Source organism: Ranitomeya variabilis, chromosome 1 (assembly GCF_051348905.1).
Source record: "Ranitomeya variabilis isolate aRanVar5 chromosome 1, aRanVar5.hap1, whole genome shotgun sequence".
Taxonomy (NCBI): domain Eukaryota; kingdom Metazoa; phylum Chordata; class Amphibia; order Anura; family Dendrobatidae; genus Ranitomeya; species Ranitomeya variabilis.
This window is the reverse complement of record NC_135232.1, coordinates 297,208,416-297,228,966: the sequence shown is the minus strand read 5'-3', so window position 1 is coordinate 297,228,966 and position 20,551 is coordinate 297,208,416. Positions and strand designations below refer to the sequence as shown.

Below are 20,551 nucleotides of genomic sequence, written 5' to 3'. Positions count from 1 at the left end.
TCTCCTGCCTCTGCCGTGCTGTGGACGGCTCAGGGGGTGTGGCCAGACCAGAGCAGGGAGTAGATTATAATGGTAGGTATAGAGTCGCCTCCCGACCGCAGATCTCTATGCCCTGGGCTGCCGTAAATGCAGAGTGTAAGTGACGTGCAGCTTCACTTACACTCCTGCAAAGCAAAATGGCGGCGCCCAGTGGCTTAAAAAAAAATTAATAATAAAAAAAATGTTAAAGTTAAAAAAAGGAAGTTTGTATGAAAAATAATTGTTTATATAAACAATTATTTTTAATACAAAAAATAAAATGCGGCACCTTTCCTTTAAGTGAGTACTCTACTTTGGTCTGTCACTTTGACAGTAATGCAATCACAAAGCTGGGACCAACAGCAATAGAATATTATGTAGGGAAACTAGACAGTAAAAGTCTTGACTTTACTACTGCACATTTTAGATAATTCACAGGAACACTGATTATAAACAAATCAAAACAATGTGATCAACATAATCCGCATTAAGGTCGTAATCAAGTGAGGAAAAAGTATAGAAGAAACTCCTGAAGGATGTAAAAAAAGGAAAATTGGAGTGCTGACTTTATAAAATAAACATGATTTTATTGGTACAATAATACATAACATATTAAAAGGAGCCCCATGACACACTGCCTTAGTAATGCAGAATGAGTCTTCCAAAGAGAGGAAGGTACTTCGTAACCAAAGTTGACTCCTGCCAGGAGATTAGCATCTAAGAACCTGTGACGTCCTCTATTAACTCAGAATGCCATACCAGGCTGTATGAAAATGGTTTTCAAAATTGTAGAATCTCTCTTAACCCCTTAGTGACAGAGCCAATTTGGTACTTAATGACCGAGCCAATTTTTACAATTCTGACCAGTGTCACTTTATGAGGTTATAACTCTGGAACGCTTTATCGGATCCCGCTGATTCTGAGATTGTTTTTTCGTGACATGTTGTACTTCAAGTTAGTGGTAACATTTCTTCGATATTACTTGCAATTATTTATGAAAAAAATGGAAATATGGCGAAAATTTTTAAAATTTTGCAATTTTCAAACTTTGTATTTTTATGCCCTTAAATCAGAGAGATATGTCACAAAAAATAGTTAATAAATAACATTTCTCACATGTCTACTTTACATCAGCACAATTTTGGAAACAATTTTTTTTTTTGTTAGGGAGTTATAAGGGTTAAAAGTTGACCAGCAATTTCTCATTTTTACAACACCATGTTTTTTTTAGGGACCACATCACCTTTGAAGTGATTTTGAGGGGTCTATATGATAGAAAATAACCAAGTGTGACACCATTCTAAAAACTGCACCCCTCAAGCTGCTCAAAACCACATTCAAGAAGTTTATTAACCCTTTACGTACTTCACAGGAACTAAAACAATGTGGAAGAAAAAAATTAACATTTTACTTTTTTTTGCAAACATTTTACTTCAGAACCATTTTTTTTAATTTTCACAAGTGTAAAAACAGAAATTTAACCACAAATTTTGTTGTGCAATTTTTCCTGAGTACGCCGATACCCCATATGTGGAGGTAAACCACTGTTTGGGCGCACCGCAGAGCTTGGAAGTGAAGGAGCACCGTTTGACTGTTTCAATGCAGAATTGGCTGGAATTGAGATCGGACGCCATGTCGCGTTTGGAGAGCCCCTAATGTGCCTAAACAGTGGAAACCCCCCACAAGTGACACCATTTTGGAAACTAGACCCCCCAAGGAACTTATCTAGATGTGTGGTGAGCACTTTGAACCCCCAAGTGCTTCACAGAAGTTTATAACGTAGAGCCGTGAAAATAAAAAATCGCATTTGTTTTCACAAAAATGATTTTTTCGCCCACAAATTCTTATTTTCACAAGGGTAACAGGAGAAATTAGACCACAAAAGTTGTTGTGCAATTTCTCCTGAGTACGTCGATACCCCATATGTGGAGGTAAACCACTGTTTGGGCGCACCGCAGAGCTTGGAAGTGAAGGAGCACCGTTTGACTTTTTCAATGCAGAATTGGCTGGAATTGAGATCGGATGCCATGTCGCGTTTGGAGAGTCCCTGATGTGCCTAAACAGTGGAAACCCCCCACAAGTGATACCATTTTGGAAACTAGACCCCCCAAGGAACTTATCTAGATGTGTGGTGAGCACTTTGAACCCCCAAGTGCTTCACAGAAGTTTATAACGTAGAGCCGTGAAAATAAAAAATCTCATTTTTTCTACAAAAATTATCTTTTTGCCCCCAAATTTTTATTTTCACAAGGGTAACGGGAGAAATTAGACCACAAAAGTTGTTGTGCAATTTCTCCTGAGTACGTCGATACCCCATATATGGGGGTAAACCACTGTTTGGGCGCACCGCAGAGCTTGGAAGAGAAGGAGTGTCGTTTTACTTTTTCAATGTAGAATTGGCTGGAATTGAGATCGGACGCCATGTCACGTTTGGAGAGCCGCTGATGTGCCTAAACAGTAGAGACCCCCCACATATGACACCATTTTGGAAACTAGACCCCTTAAGGAACTTATCTAGATGTGTGGTGAGCACTTTAAACCCCCAGGTGCTTCACAGAAGTTTATAACGTAGAGCCGTGAAAATAAAAAAATCGCATTTTTTCTACAAAAATGATCTTTTTGCCTCCAAATTTTTATTTTACCAAGGGTAACAGGAGAAAATGGACCCCAGAAGCTGTTGTACAATTTGTCTTGAGTACGCCGACACCCCATATGTGGGGGTAAACCACTGTTTGGGCGCATGGCTGAGCTCGGAAGCAAAGGAGCGCCATTTGACTTTTCAATGCAAAATTGACTGGAATTGAGATCGGACGCCATGTCGCGTTTGGAGAGCCCCTGATGTGCCTAAACAGCAGAAACCCCCCAAAAGTGACCCCATTTTGGAAACTAGACCCCCCATGGAACGTATCTAGATGTGTAGTGAGAACTTTGAATGCCCAAGTGCATCACAGAAGTTTATAATGCAGAGTCGTGAAAATAAAAAATATATATTTTTTAACAATAAAGATTTTTTAGCCCCCAAGTTTTTATTTTCACAAGGGTAACAAGAGAAATTGGACCCCAAAAGTTGTTGTCCAATTTGTCCTGAGTATGCTGGTACCCCATATGTGGGGGTAAACCACTGTTTGGGCGCATGGCAGAGCTCGGAAGGGAAGGAGTGCCATTTTGGAATGCAGACTTTGATAGAATTGTCTGCGGGCGTTATGTTGCCTTTGCAGACCCCTAATGTACCTAAACAGTAGAAACCCCCAACAAGTGACCCCATTTTGGAAAATAGACCCCCCAAGGAACTTATCTAGATATGTGGTGAGAACTTTGAATGCCCAAGTGCTTCACAGAAGTTTATAATGCAGAGTAGTGAAAATAAAAAATATTTTTTTTCCCACAAAAAAGATTTTTTTAGCCCCCAAATTTTTATTTTCACAAGGGTAACAAGAGAAATTGGACCCCAAAAGTTGTTGTCCAATTTGTCCTGAGTATGCTGGTACCCCATATGTGGGGGTAAACCACTGTTTGGGCGCACGGCAGAGCTCGGAAGGGAAGGAGCGCCATTTTGCAATGCAGACTTTGATAGAATTGTCTGCGGGCGTTATGTTGCGTTTGCAGACCCCTAATGTACCTAAACAGTAGAAACCCCCACAAGTGACCAAATTTTGGAAACTAGACCCCCTAAGGAACTTATCTAGATATGTGGTGAGAACTTTGAAAGCTCAAGTGCTTCACAGAAATTTATAATGCAGAGTAGTGAAAATAAAAAAATATATTTTTTTCCAACAAAAAAGATTTTTAGCCCCCAAGTTTTTATTTTCACAAGGGTAACAGGAGAAATTGGACCCCAAAAGTTGTTGTCCAATTTATCCCGAGTACGCTGATCCCCCATATGTGGGGGTAAACCACTGTTTGGGCGCACGGCAGAGCTCAGAAGGGAGGGAGTACCATTTGACTTTTTTAGCGCAAAATTGGCTGTCGTGTTTGGAGACCCCCTGATGTACCTAAACAGTGGAAACCCCCCAATTCTAACTCCAACCCTAACCCCAACACAGCCCTAACCCTAATCTCAACCCGATCCATAATCCTAATCACAACCCTAACGATAATCACAACCCTAACCCCAAAACAGCCCTAATCTCAACCCTAACCATAACCCTAATCAAAACCCTAAATCCAACACACCCCTAACCCTAATCCCAACCGACGCAAGTGTGAAAGAAGCCTTAGGCTACTTTCAGACATAGCGCATTTTTGAGCGCTATTTTGCGGGCGCTTTTCAAAAATGCGCAATGTCATTTTCGTCTGCCGGCAAAGTGAATGAGAAATTCACTTTGCCGTTCAGACACACCGCAAAAAAACGCGGCGCTTTTGTCTGCAAACACGCCGGCGTAAAAAGAATTGACATGTCAATTCTTTACGCAGCGGCGTGTCTGCGTATCCCCCTAGGGCCCCATATTACCTTCCACACACAGCGCCTTTGTCCTGGGTGTCGGCGTCTTTGTACGGAGGGGTTGACACCCAGGACCGGACGTGACGTCGGACAGGAAGAGGGAAGCCCCCGCCCCCCAGTGAAGCAGCATGGAGTCCTTCTGTGTGTGTGTGTGTGTGTGTGCGTGTGTGTGCGTGTGTGTGCGTGTGTGTGTCCCCATGCGACGCTAGTGCCACCATTGTGCTAAGTCGCCGTATGGGACTACTACTCCCATCCGGTATTAGGATGGGAGAGTTGTCCCTGTGTCCGGCGACTTAGCACAATTGTAAAGTTACACAAAACACCTACACACAATACACATACATGACACACAGTACATACAACATATAACACAGAGTATATACTCACCAACAGCACACTTGTAGGCGAAGCCCTCGATCCTCCAGGAAAAAATCCAAAAATAATAAACCAAATCCATACTCCCTGTCCGCAGAATCCATAAAACGAGTGTCCCACGCCGATCGGCTGCTCTCCGGCGATACACTGCCAGGAGCGAAGCTCCTAGCAGTGTATCGCGTACTGTTCCGGAGTTCAATGACTCCGGCGTCTCGGTTAACAGCAGTACAGCTGCGTTGAACTTTCCCACGCAGCACTGCCGTTAAGCGAGAGTGCCGGGGTCAATGACCGCCGGTAAACTCGCTCGCGCATGCGCAGTGACACACCGACAGGAACTATGGCTCCTGTCAGTGTGTTGCTGCAGCCGTGGAGAGCAGACATATCTCTGGGTGTCTGTTCTCCATGGAAAATCTTGATACGTGTCACTTAAATACGTGGCACTGAAATACGTGATACGTGGCACTTTGATACGTGGCACGTGGCACTTTGATACGTGGCACGTGGCACTGAAATATGTGGCACGTGGCACTTTGATACGTGGCACGTGGCACTTTGATACGTGGCACGTGGCACTTTGATACGTGGCACTGAAATATGTGGCACGTGGCACTTTGATACGTGGCACGTGTCACTTAAATACGTGGCACGTGGCACTGAAATATGTGGCACGTGGCACTTTGATACGTGGCACGTGTCTCTTAAATACGTGGCACGTGGCACTGAAAGATGTGGCACGTGGCACTTTGATACGTGGCACGTGGCACTTTGATACGTGGCACGTGGCACTGAAATATGTGGCACGTGGCACTTTGATACGTGGCACGTGGCACTTTGATACGTGGCACGTGGCACTTTGATACGTGGCACGTGGCACTTTGATACGTGGCACGTGGCACTTTGATACGTGGCACGTGGCACTTTGATACGTGGCACTGAAATATGTGGCACGTGGCACTTTGATACGTGGCACGTGTCACTTAAATACGTGGCACGTGGCACTGAAATATGTGGGACACGTTGCACAAAAAAGTTACATGTAGTTTTTTTTGTGTCGACGGTCCGCCGAAGCACGACGCATCCGTCGCACGACGGATGCGACATGTGGCAATCCGTCGCAATGCGTCGCTAATGCAAGCCAATGGAGAAAAAACGCATCCTGCAAGCACTTTTGCAGGATGCGTTTTTTCTCCAACGACGCATTGCGACGGAAGCCAAAAAACGCTAGTGTGAAAGTAGCCTAACCCTAGCCCTAACCCTAACCCTAAATTTAGCCCCAACCCTAACCCTAACTCTAACCCTAACCCTAACTCTAACCCTAACCCTAACCCTAATTTTAGCCCCAACTTGTCTTCTCCTGCCGGCCGGCAGATGGCAGCAGATGGCGGGCGCACTGCGCATGCGCCCGCCATGATGAAAAAGCCGGCCGGCAGGAGAAGACAGAAGAGGACCCAGGGACCCCGGGTGAGTATGTTAGGGTCCCCGAATCCCCCTATTTCTCTGTCCTCTGATGTGCGATCACATCAGAGGACAGAGAAATAACTGATCGCTTTTTTTTTTTTTTTTTTTTTTGCGGTCGCCGGTAAACTGTTAATTACCGGCGATCGCAAAGCAGGGGTCGGTGCAAACCGACCCCGATCATGTTCTTTGGGGTCTCGGCTACCCCCGGCAGCCGAGACCCCAAAGAACATCCGGGTGCCGGGCGGCGGGCGTACTGCGCGTGCGCCCGCCATTTTTTCCCGGAAAAAAGATGGCGGCGCCCATGGGGAGACACGAGGAGCACCGGGGGAGGTAGGTAAGTATTGGGGGGCTATTGGGGGCCATCGGGGACCACATTTCTCTGTCCTCCGATGTGCGATCACATCGGAGGACAGAGAAATTAAACGGCAAATCGCGTTTTTTTTTTTTTTGTTGCGACCGCCGGTAAACGGTTAATTACCGGCGATCGCAACTCGGGGGTCGGTAAAAACCCCCCGAATCATGTTCTCTGGGGTCTCGGCTACCCTCGGCAACCGAGACCCCAGAGAAAATCCGACTCTGGGGGGCGCTATTCACTTTTTCCACAGCGCCGTTAATTAACGGCGCTGTGGTTTAAGTACCCTTAGCGGCCGCCGTTAAAAGGCGTATCGGCGGTCGTTAAGGGGTTAATCACTAACTATATAAGGGCTACTGGCCCAAGCAAGCCTGCTTCAACTGTACTTTTGGGCAGCACCGTGGCTCGGTGACTAACACTGTTGCTTTGCAGCACTGGGGTCCCGAGTTCAAATCTGACTAAGGACAACATCTGCAAAGAGTTTGTATGTTCTCCATGTGTTTGCGTGAGATTTATCTGGGCTATCCGATTTCCTTCCACACTACAAATACATATTGATAGGGGATTTAGATTGTGAGCCCCAGTAGGGACAGTGATCATTATGATGGATGTCTGTAAAGCCCTGCAAAATGTGATGGTGCTATATAAGCAATGCATAATAAATAAATAAAAATACTTGTAGGTACAGTCTTCTCTAAGGTATTTTTAATGATCTATTTCAAGGATCTAAATAATTATTTTTTAAAATGTTGTAATAAGTTTTCTGACCTAATACACTAAAAGCTGAATCCATACTGTGAAGCAAACCTTACTGGTGATTCCTTTTGGAGTTGTTGAGTAAAGCAAAACTGGTAAGAAGCTCTTAGTTGTTGGTGAGGCTGTCCTTACTGGTGAGATGATCCCAGTTGGTGAGGCTGTCCTTATTGGTGAGATGATCCCAGTTGGTGAGGCTGTCCTTACAGGTGAGATGATCCCAGTTGGTGAGGCTGTCCTTATTAGTGAGATGATCCCAGTTGGTGAGGCTGTCCTTATTGGTGAGATGCTCCCAGTTGGTGAGGCTGTCCTTATTGGTGAGATGCTCCCAGTTGGTGAGGCTGTCCTTATTGGTGAGATGCTCCCAGTTGGTGAGGCTGTCCTTACTGGTGAGATGCTTCTAGTTAGTGAGGCTGTCCATACTGGCAAGATGCTCCCTGTTGTTTGTGAGGCTAATCTTATTGGTGAGACATTCACAGTTTTTGGTGGCGTACTCCAGAGGCCCTGTTTGTACAAATCTCTGGTTTAGCAGTTAAAAATAGACAGAGAATGGGAGACACATTTTACATTTTTGGCATGGTCAAGATGTGTGGTAGCCCAGACATTTCTACATTCTGGCCAGTAACACCAGTAATAAAGAATGAGAAGGCTTGTGTTTACTCAATTTTTTCCTTTTTTTTTATTTTTTTTTTTAAAGATTGTCTTGTTTTCTCACATTGACTTATTTAGCTGTAACCTACAATACACTAAATGTCAACGAAGGTTTGCATTTTTTATGCGTAGTTTAGAAAATAAGGTCTTAAATCTGATTGTTTTACCAGTTACACTACACTTGCACACTAATGTATTTGTATACCAACATGTGCCCGGGGAATCCCATGGTTACCAAGCAACTTGATGGAATCTTGGGCTTTCCTTGCGCTTCGTATTAGATTGCAAGAAGAAAGTACCCTTTGGTGCAGTATACTGTAATCTAGGCCACTTTTATTGCATCTGTTTTTGCAGTACGCAACCACAGGGGAAAATAATGCTTCTATTTAATCAGACTTCACTGTTGCTTCCCATTATGTTTGATTAAAAATATTAATAATATAGGTAGCACACCCCATTAAAAGGAATTTTAATTAGCATGTTTAACAGATTCAACCAGCAAAATTTAATAATGTATTTTAATTTTGTAGAAATGTTGCATATTTATATATTTTACAAGGTAAGTGTGTCTTAACTTGTCACAAAAGAACATAAAAATTGCCAAGGGTTGCCCTTGTATTTGTATATCCATGTTCATAGATAAATATATGAAATATTTTACACCACTAGGACTACTGCAATACCTTGGGGAATGTGCACACTGCGTTTTTTGAGGTGCGTCTGCTCCAAAATCCTTCTGAACTAGCTCTTAAAAAATGCTAAAAATAATGAACTCATGCACTGTAATGTCAAAACGACTTGTGCATGTTCTATCTTTTTGAGTTTCTTTTAATTGCTGCAGGCTTTAAAAGCCATGAAGTGGTTAATAGAAGTGTACTGACCATTCTTCAGGTCCTTCCATTTGGAAGCCCCTCACTCCTGTATACATAGGGGGCGATTCATCAAAGCTTTTTCAGCAGATTGTCGCAATTGTCCGTGTAACGTGAGGTTGAGCAAAAACGATGGCGTTTTCGCACCATTTTTATATCCGCTCTGACAAAGTGGGCAGAGCTGAGGCAGGACGGGGGGTGGCGACTCCCTCTCCTCAAAATCATGAAGGGCGGCAGCATTCGCTACCCCACAAATTTCACTCCCGCAAAGGCAGTGGATCCCATCACTTTTAGCAGGATTCACTAATATTTAAAACCTTTATTTGGGGTTTCTTTTCCGTTCCTTTTATTTAATGCAGTGCACAAAGTAACAAGAATTTTTTTTTTTCTGCAATGTATGGCCATGGTGCTAGATCAAAAAGAGTTTGACATTTTGGCTTCTAGTATTTATAGCTTAAATAGTGAAAGTTACACCAGGGATAGTTATAAAGACACCATGCCGAAAAACTCAAAGGAATAGCTTTCTTTCTGTCTGTTACATAGTTATAGGATTTTACGTCAGCTTGCCAGACCTTGTACTGTATTTCAGTGCACAGCATAACATTAACACTTTCTAAGTTTATAAATGTAAAAATTGAGCACATTTAGCTTTGCCTCATCCTCAAGGGGCATTCTCATATTATTAAATTGTTTGTTAGACAGCATGAAAATAAGCAAGTATGCAACTTACTTGCCTTTTCTATCTGCTCAGTAACTTCTATGGAGTGTGAGCACTAGTGTCTGCCCTGGCCAAGTGTGCACAGTAGCTAAGTTCCAGGAGAGGAGTTAACTCCTTGCATCCCATCCTGCTTTCTCCATCCCATTGACTTCTATACTTCAGTAAGCTGCTCAACCTCAGCTCCTGACAAGCTGCTGTTACAAATTTTGCAAAATCACCAGCCCCCCCCCCCCCCATCATGAGCTTTCAGAGCAGGTTTCCTAATCACGGCTCTCATTTTCTGGAACTGTGTGCTTGTTCATATCTCCTGTTAACCCTGTGTAAATATAGTGATGGCAATGTAGACTGTTGAACAAACTGCTGGTATCTGAATGTGCATCAGAACTTGTGCTGAGCTTTATAGTTTTAATAACACCACAGTTCTGCTAGTCACCACATTTGTCAATCAAGGAAGAGTACCCGCCCCCTAAAAACCATGAAATGAACCATGAAATGAAAGAGGCAGAAAAGCTGTGTGCTGATCAAGACAAGTTGATAATAACCCTTTAATTCAATGTAAATATTTATTTGCAGTTATTTCCTTATGCTATGACAAGTCCACCAATTGCTTCTATTGACCTTCTACTAGAATATCAACATGTTGCTATATTGTTCTAGCTCATCGTGACCTCTACATCTGGTCCAGTTTGTGTGCCAGCGTGCATTCTTCTCAGCCTTGGGAAATTGAATTAATCCAGCGTAATGTCTCCTGTGCTTTATTAAACTGAAGCTGCTCACAAGTAAGAGTGGGAACGGACCAGGAGTTCATTAGTGTCTAGATTGTTATGGCAGTAAACATCAAAACAACTCACAATCCAATATGTCACCAATGATATTCACTGCGATTCTCGGCTTGTCACTTAGTAGCAATTACTCAACGGTCTTGGGCATTTTTCCTACATAATGAACTTCTAAATCTGTTGGATTGTAGCATGACTCTGCATATTTTTGTATTAATGTATTCCTGTGTAAGTTGTAAGGCGAGCTCAGTCAGAAGAGCATTTCTTTATCAGATATTAGTCTTTTGATATGACTTTGAAGAGCCCCAAGTCCCAAGTAAATATCATTTAGCCATTATCTAACTTTGGGCTGTTTTGCACATCTTACATTCACGATTGGCGTATGGATGGTGATGTCTAGGCTGTTCCGGGATTTTCCTGACCCGAATTCAACAGACTATTATTAAGTGGTTCTGATATTGCGGCCTTTGCTCAGGCTTTGAATCTTCCACGTATGAAAGTGATCTTGGGGTGTGTTCTGACTGCATTAGGTTTAGCATGGGAAAGCTCCCAGTTTTCTGTTAATCCTATCCATAGCCCAACATTAACCCAATAGGAGGTCAAAGTGTGCCCATTTGTTCCCTGTAGGGTCAGTGTTTTTCAGTATACTTTTTTCATGTTGTCTTTTTGCTGAAAAGCTCTGTCATCCACTATGTTTTATACAAGTGCATCCATAAAACATGCAGTCTTATTATTATTACGGTATTTTTTCACATGGAAACTGTATGGTTTGAAGCAGAAGAGATACTTCTATATACAGTGCCCCTAATGTATGCACTTAAAAAAAAATTTTTTAAACAAATCTGGAAGACATTGACATGGCGACCAATAAATGTAAGTAATCACAATGTTGTCCTCTTTGCAATGTATGGGGCCTTTTTTCATTTTTTTTGGATTGTGTACAAATGCAATGAGAAATTGTAGCTTGCTCCATTACAGACTGCGTTACGGAAAGTACATACCATGTATGACTCCTTACTGTGCATTATACTGAGACCCAAGAAATTCAAGGGGCCCTATTGTGTGCCTCTGCTGTGTGTTTAGAGCTGAATCATGTATTATATGATAGAGGGGAGTAAAGGCTTTTTTAACTTTTCTCGTGGTGCTAAAATTTTAGAATCCTGCGTAGAGAAATTATATATCAGTCATAACACATGGGCAGAGCAAAGTACTGCGGTGTGCAAGTGCCAGGAAAGGTCAAAGAGCCCAGGTACGTGCGGGCTACAGTATTTTACTCTGCTCTAGTCAGGGAAGATAGAAGTACGCCTGCGCAGGAGCACGATGATGGGGAGGCTGTGTGGATGACGTAGGGATGTGCCATCCACAGGAAGCAAAAAAGGAGGTGCCAGGCCAAAACCAGCGACGCCTCGTGAACCGGACCGTCCCACAGGTGATCATAGTAAAATGTCTTTTTCTTGTCTTGCAGGTTAGGTTGAGGGCTAGAATGCTGTAGATCAGGCCTGAAAGGTGGTGACCATATCTCACATCTGCCAAACCTGGTGACAGGTTCTCTTTAGCACAAATATACACAAATCTCACTGTTGTAGTAGAGTTGCACCATGTGTGACTGCTTTTTAATAACTGAGTCCACAAAATAATGCACCCATAGAGGTGCATGAAGAACTAGTGTGCCTACCTATGCCTCCATTTCATATGAATATTTTTACTTATTTTGTTACATTACAACATGTTTGTATTTTCATAATCTGATTTGTGTGTGATACATCAGCACAGCACTAAATAGTCTATGTTGGTGAAGTAAGAAAAATATAGTCATAAATTACATTTATGGGATCAAATAGCTAAAAATTGGCCTGTGTATACCCCCTTTTACTATGAAGCCCTTAAAAAATTCTGGTGCAAGTAATTGCCTTCATAAGTCACATGCTTAGTGAAAGGAAGTCATGTGTGGGCAATCTAAGTGTCACATGATCTGTATAGACACACCTTCTCTGAAAGGACTCAGAGGCTGCAACACCATTAAGGACCAAGCCACTTTGTAGGTTAATGGCCAGGCCTTTATTTTCAAATCTGACCACTGTCACTTTATGTGGTTATAACTCTGGAACGCGTCAATGGATCCCACTGATTCTGACATTGTTTTTTCATAACTTATTGTACTTTGATAGTGGTAAAATTTCTTCAAAATTACTTGTTTATTTGGGAAAAGAAATTTAAAATTTGTCCAAAGGTTTGAAAATTTCACAGTTTTCAAACTTTTAATTGTTATGCCCCTAAATCAGAGCGTTATGTCACATAAAATAGTTAATAAATAACATTTCCCACATGTCTACTTTACATGGCACAATTTTGGAAACATCATGTTTTTTGTTAGGAAGTTAGAAGAGTTAAAAGTTAACCAGCGATTTCTCATTTTTAGAACAAAATTTACAAAACCATTTTTTTTAATTAGGGACCACCTCACATTTGAAGAGACTTTGGGATCCTATATGACAGAAAATACCCAAAATTGACAACATTCTAAAAACTGCACCCCTCAAGGTGCTCAAAACCACATTCAAGAAGTTTATTAACCCTTCAGTTGCTTCACAAGAGCTAAAGCAATGTGGAAGGAAAAAATGAACATTTAATTTTTTTTTCACAAAATTTTTACTTCGGACACAATTTTTTAAATTTTCTCATGGGTATTAGGAGAAACTGAACCACAATATTTGTTGTGCAATTTCTCCTGAGTACGCTGATACACCTTGTGTGGAGGAAGACCACTTTTTAAACGCATGGCAGGGCTTGGAAGGGAAGTAGCACCATTTGAGGTTTTGAACGGAATATTCGCTGGAATCGAGAGCAGACGCCAAGTCGCGTTTGGAGAGCCCCTGATGTGCCTAAACAGTGGAAACCCCCCAAAAGTGACCCAATTTTGACAACTAGACCTCTCAAGGGACTCATCTAGAAGTTTGGTGAGCGCCTTGTACCCCCAGATGCTTCTCATAAGTTTATAACATAGAGCCGTGAAAATTAAAAATCAAATTTTTTCCACAAAAATTATTTTTTAGCACCACATTTTTTATTTTCTTAAGGGTAACAGGAGAATATGGACCCCAAAATTTGTCTTTGAATTTCTCATGAGTGTGCCAGCACCCCATCTGTGGGCGAAAACTACTTTTAAGGCACAGTGCAAAGCTCAAAAGGGAAGGAGAGCCATATTATTGTGCATGTGTGCTTTGTGTCTTTGCCTTGCTGGAGGACCCATGATCTTCGACTCAAACCAAGTTTTTTTGCACTGGGAACAGGACATTTCGCTCTCAAATTTCTTGATAATTCTCTGATTTCATGATTCCTTTGATACTTTCAAGGCTTCCAGTACCAGATGCAGCAAATCTCCCCACAGCATTATGTATCCTCCACCATGCTTAACAGTTAGTATGGTGTTCTTTCCTTTTTCAAGCTTCATTGTGCCGTCTGTAAACAAACTGTTTCTTTGCATTGCCAAAAAGCTGTATTTTTGTTTCATCTGTCCACAGAACATTTTCCCAGAAGGATTGTGGTTTGTCAAGGTACTCTTAGGCAAAGATCAGTTTGTCCTTTTTATGTCTTTTCTTCAGCAATGGTTTCTTTCTTGGCCTTCATCCATAAAGCTCTGCTTGGTTTAGTGTGCGGCTTATTGTACTTGTTGAAATCATGACCTCAGACTGTTCCAGGTTGGCTTTCAGGTCTTTGGATGTTTGACGTGGTATTTTTTCCACTATTCGCAGCAACCTTTGAAGATATCTCTTGTCAATTTTCCTCTTTCCCCCACATCCATGGAGGTTCTTGATGGTTCCATGCTTTTCAAAATTCTTAATAACATTACGCACTGTTGAAACTGGGACACCAAGGTCTTTGGACATGGCCTTATACCCTTTGGAAGTCTTGTGTTTGCTAATGGCGGTTCTGATATCCTCAGAGAGCTCCTTTGTCTTCACCATTGTGACAAAGGAACAGGGCCTATCATGTGACTTTTTAAAACACAGAATTCATCATTCATTGGCTAATGCATGTCACGTGCACTTCCAATCACAAATGATTCTCCTTTTGTGATTTACCACAGGCGAATCAAAATGTGTTTCCATACAAATTTAATGTAAAGGGTACCAATACCAGTGTCACAGCAAGCTTTAGGTTTTCTATTTTTCACGCCCATTGTTTTTTGTTTTAATTTATAGTTTATCATTTTGTCTTTTGTATTTAATACAAGTGCTCTATACAAAAAACTGTTTCTCTTCATTTTTTTTCAGGAGATATTCCACATTATGTACTTAAACTTCTTGGGTGCCAACACCAATGCGCACGACTGTATGGTGATGTGCACACTGTTTGGGCACACAATAAGACTCAATAGGGAAGGAGCACCACTTTGCTTTTGAAATGCACATTTTACTGTAAAAGTTTGCAGGAGATATGTCGCATTTGCAAAGCCACATAAGGTGGCGCAAAAAGTGACCACATTTTGGAAAACTGTACCCAAGGGGTGATATGAGAAAAAGTACCCTGCAATTTACTACACAATTTCTCCAAAGTGTGTCTATGTCCTAAATGTGGTCGGGCTTGTCACACAGCAGGGATCAGAAGGGCTGGAGAACCATTTTTGTTTCTGGAGTGCAAATGTTGCTGGATTGGTTTTCAAGCGACATATTGCATTTGTATAACCTCTTAGGTACCAGTGCTGTGCGAAGGCCCCAAAACTGCCCCCCCTTTTGGAAACTACAATCTTAAAAAATAAATCCATGGATGTAGTGAAGATTTTTACTCTACATGCATCTAAATTCTAAAAGATCATTTTACCATTGTGCTGTAAAAATTAAAAATGACATATTTGCAAGTGTTAATAAGAAAAATGCGCTGCACAATTTATTATGTAACTTTTCCTGAGCACGACAGTGCCCTATAGGTGGTCATATACTATTGTGTGACTGTATGATTAACACAATACCAAATGTATTTTTCCTATGTTTTCACAGTATAAATGCTTTGTAAAAGTCCTCTATCTTGGGAGATATACCTATTTATTCTTCTGCTTACATGCTTGCATGATGGTTAATTTTTTGCAGGACGACTTGTAATTTTCATTGGAACAATTTTGGAGTACATTTTATTGGTGGCATCATTTTGGAGTATTTTTCGTTTTCTTTTGTTCCCCATTTTTTGTGAGACAAAATGTAAAAGAAAAAAAAAACAACCAGCAACACTTTATAGTGTGGGTGATACCAAATGCGTATTCTTTATTTATATTTTATTTACAATAAAATCCAGCTTTAAAAAAAAGTGTTTATCTAATATATAATTGCCTAGAATACTACTTCCTGCAATTTGTGCCAACTTCCGTGGCTTTGTCCGGAGCTAATGTCCGGAGCTAATGACCGGAGCTAATGTCCGGAGCTAATGTCCGGAGATAAGTGACGTCACCAGTGTCCTACACCCAGGCAGAGCACAGTGGCCCCAGGCAGAGCACAGGGGCCCCAGGCAGAACATGGGGCCCCAGGCAGAGCACAGGGGCCCCAGGCAGAACATGGGGCCCCAGGCAGAGCACAGGGGCCCCAGGCAGCATATGGGGCCCCAGGCAGAGCACAGTGGCCCCAGGCAGAGCACAGGGGCCCCAGGCAGCATATGGGGCCCCAGGCAGAGCACAGTGGTCCCAGGCAGAGCACAGGGGCCCCAGGCAGCCTATGGGGCCCCAGGCAGAGCACAGTGGCCCCAGGCAGAGCACAGGGGCCCCAGGCAGCATATGGGGCCCCAGGCAGCATATGGGGCCCCAGGCAGAGCACAGTGGCCCCAGGCAGAGCACAGTGGCCCCAGGCAGAGCACAGGGGCCCCAGGCAGAACATGGGGCCCCAGGCAGAGCATAGGGGCCCCAGGCAGCATATGGGGCCCCAGGCAGAGCACAGGGGCCCCAGGCAGAGCACAGGGGCCCCAGGCAGCATATGGGGCCCCAGGCAGAGCACAGTGGCCCCAGGCAGAGCACAGGGGCCCCAGGCAGAGCACAGGGGCCCCAGGCAGCATATGGGGCCCCAGGCAGAGCACAGGGGCCCCAGGCAGCATATGGGGCCCCAGGCAGAGCACAGTGGCCCCAGGCAGAGCACTGGGGCCCCAGGCAGAGCACAGTGGTCCCAGGCAGAGCACAGGGGCCCCAGGCAGCTTATGGGGCCCCAGGCAGAGCACAGTGGCCCCAGGCAGAACATGGGGCCCCAGGCAGAGCACAGTGGCCCCAGGCAGAGCACTGGGGCCCCAGGCAGAGCACAGGGGCCCCAGGCAGCATATGGGGCCCCAGGCAGAGCACAGGGGCCCCAGGCAGCATATGGGGCCCCAGGCAGAGCACAGGGGCCCCAGGCAGCATATGGGGCCCCAGGCAGAGCACAGTGGTCCCAGGCAGAGCACAGGGGCCCCAGTCAGAACATGGGGCCCCAGGCAGAGCACAGGGGCCCCAGGCAGAGCACAGGGGCCCCAGGCAGCATATGGGGCCCCAGGCAGAGCACAGTGGTCCCAGGTAGAGCACAGGGGCCCCAGGCAGCCTATGGGGCCCCAGGCAGAGCACAGGGGCCCCAGGCAGCATATGGGGCTCCAGGCAGAGCACAGGGGCCCCAGGCAGCATATGGGGCCCCAGGCAGAGCACAGTGGCCCCAGGCAGAGCACAGGGGCCCCAGGCAGAACATGGGGCCCCAGGCAGAGCACAGGGGCCCCAGGCAGAGCACAGGGGCCCCAGGCAGCATATGGGGCCCCAGGCAGAGCACAGCGATATTTTGGACCACTGAGCGGTGTTTCAGACCCCCTGTGTGATGTCTGGGGCCCTGTTCTTAAGTATATTAAAGATTAAAGTAACGTATATTAAAGTATATTATAGATCAAATTTGACACGTTTATGAGCACCATTGAGTGATATACTCAAGAATGACATAATTTTTCAACATTTTATGGTTTCAAACTGTAAACACTCAGAGTTTTTTTTACTTCAACCAGAAAACCTTAACGGTTCATAAAAAAACTTGACTGTTCAGGATATGATAAAAGTCATAGTATTCTGAATCTTTAACTTATAAAGATACCTTTACATGGGGTGATTATTGGTTCCAGAGAGGCTTTCGGCCGATAATCGTACACATGGCTGGTGACAGGACAATACAATATAAACGTTCAAAGGTAAACACTGATAACATTAAAATCTAATATATAATTGCCTAGAATACTACTTCCGGCAATTTGTGCCAACTTCCGTGGCTTTGTCCGGAGATAAGTGACGTCACCAGCGTCCTACACCCGCTCAGGGTGGACAAAGATATATGCCTTCGTGGTGCGCGGCACTTTTCTGATTGGTTGCCGCCTGCCGCGAGCGACCAATCAGAAATGTGCCGTACTGTCAAGAATTGTCAAGAGCTGGTGAGTGCAGCCATTTTTTGTTCTTTCTTACTATTATTTATTAATTGTATTATTCTTACATTTGAATAAATAAAGTATACATGGATTCTAGACTCCCGATTCTTTAGAATCGGGCTGCCATCTAGTATCTTATAAGCTGTAAATTTTTATTTTTTCGTTGACGAAGCTGTGTGAGGGTTTATTTTTTGTATGACAAATATTTTTGGATTTACGTGACTTTTTTTTTTTTTCACCTTGCCTCGAAAAACTAAACAGCCATTTGTACATTGTTTTATTACTGTTGCACAATATAAACCCTTATTTTCAGGGCTTCTTTTATGCAGGAGAAGATATAGTTTTGATTGGTACTATTTTGAGGTACATGTGACTTTTTTGATTGCCTCTCAAGAAATGGAATAAAAATCAGTGTGACTTAACAGCAATTTTGGCTTTGCTGATTTCTATTTTCTGTTGACCTCTGGATGGTATAAAATGCTAATTGTATAGTTTGGATAATTATGGACATGATAATACCAAATATAAAGATAGTTTATTTATATTTTATTTATATTTTACAAAAATATTTAGAAGAGTCGTTGTAACTTTTTTTATCGTCCGCGTCTTTGTGAGGGCTTGATATTTGTGGGAAAAAATGTTGTTTTCATTAGTTTAATTTTTGTGCTCATGTAGCCTCTTACACCCTCTCCTTCAAATACGTGCTCCGTTCCTGAGCCCGCACAACGTGTGACTGTATGGCAGTTTGCTTTAAATCCCTCCAGCAAAAGATATTATAATTGAGCAGTTTTTTAAGTCTGATCCAGCAAACTATAAGAAAATGCTGCACAGGGTTAAAAGGAAGTCACGGATTACACATAGGATCAGACTACTAATGTGATGAGTTAGTCGATGAGGACAATATCATGTTGGGCTCCTCTGTGGTAAATAAGAAGCCTTTTGTGTTTCAAAATGGTTGTTTATTGTTTCAACGCATTTTGGTGATGGGCGCTTTTCTCTTGGTAAAAATATACAAATAATATGACAGGTTAGGCATATGTCTAAGGTGACATTGCAGATATCACTTTGTTAGAAGCCAACATATCCCTTTTAAAGTCAAGAGTCAGTTGGGCACTGTTGGTGGCCATCAAATGATGGGTCTGGCAGGGTCTTTCATTCATAACCTCAAACACCCTCCTCCTTATCCCAATGTAGCTATGTCTTTCTTTGAAAAGTGATGTTGAATGTTTTATACTGGTGTAATTTTTGGGGATATTTAGTCTGCATTATTGTTGTATATTAATTACCATTGTACTTTTGTTGAGTTTGTCTAACATGGGAAGGATTATAAAAAGACAAGACACACTTTGGCATTTACTCCATTGGTCTTCCATAAATCCTTTTAATTACTTTTTAATGTTTCTTCATCCAGCGGAGCAGCGCATTTGTTTGCTAGCCAAGAGTAATTCATAATTAGACCATCTTCTATTACTTCTTACTCAGACATACTATGTAGCCCTGAATTAATGAATGTTACAAAATGTCAAGAAGTTGTAGTTGACATGAGGCATTGATCACCTCTCTTGGTTTCAGATAAAAGAGTATGAGAAGCTGGATTCGGAGGAGGACCGCCTTTGTAGAAGTCGACAGATTTATGACACATATATAATGAAAGAACTACTATCTTGTTCACACGTAAGTATTCTTTTTTATCTTCCCATCTTTCAGGCAGAATTAGCTTAGAGCTTGCTCTTGGTCTTCAGGCATTTCAGGCGTAAAGTAGTGAGTTAGAGGTTTTTGCCCATTTTCAGAGGCCTTTCGATTCACTATTCTGACACGAGAATGATTTACGACTACCAAACACTGAATTTGCTGGGTTAACCACTGATATGGTGATTATAATATTAAGAATTGACAGGCTTTCTTCTGGTTTTGACAAAAAAATGTTCAAAGCTTGTATCCATAATTGTCGAGGATATGTAGATTATGAGAATATTTTATGTTTACATAAGCCATTTTATGGAGTGAGCCTATCGCACAGCTCAAGAGTTGAGCAAAAAAGATTCACAGGACCAAGGTCCAATGGTTATGACTGTAGTCTATTGCCACCGGACCACAGCTCTGCAAACCTCCTCCTTCCCACCGCCATCCCCAGCACCTCTTTTAATTAGTAGGTCCGGTGAGTACAACTAACAAGAAAAAGACGCTGGGGACGCTGATAGGTTTGAGGAGGTTCACAGGGCTCTGGTCTGACTGCCATGGACTACCGACATGACCATTGGACTCTAGTTAAAACGCCTTAATAATCAGTATATGTAGCAGCCTCTCATGATGTGTATGTCATGCAGCAGGATGTGCGTTTGTCTTTTTTTTTTTTTTTATTACCCTAGTAAATAGTTATGTAAGAATCACAATTATCATGCGGATAGGTAATAAAATGACCTTCAAACTTGGCCTTAACCTGTTAGTTTGTTATACATTATCCTTTCGGTTATCCTTTGTGAACATTATTTGATTTCAAAGCCTTGTTTTTCATATTTATCAGTTCTGTAGTACAGTAATCAAATATATGCATTTGAAGACCTTATGTCAGGTATAATGTCTACTGACGTGCATTTATCATAACATTTTGATGACTTGTATTTGGAGTGTTGTAACTCCCATTCATTTTAGTGCCGTCTGGTTGACAATGTCAGGTACAAAGGACATGACAAATGTGTGTTATGTGGCCAAGATTTATTAGTATGAATTGGAAAG

General features: G+C 42.8%; 1 protein-coding gene across 2 annotated transcripts in view; it reads left to right on the top strand.

Annotated features, from left to right (window-relative positions):
• Positions 1-20,551, top strand: part of GRK3 (G protein-coupled receptor kinase 3) — a 357,635-nt gene that overhangs the window by 237,507 nt on the left and 99,577 nt on the right. For both annotated transcript variants that reach the window (XM_077295516.1, XM_077295507.1), the window contains exon 4: positions 19,388-19,489. In XM_077295516.1, coding sequence (XP_077151631.1) covers positions 19,388-19,489 — 102 coding nt within the window. The remainder of the gene's footprint in view (positions 1-19,387; positions 19,490-20,551) is intronic.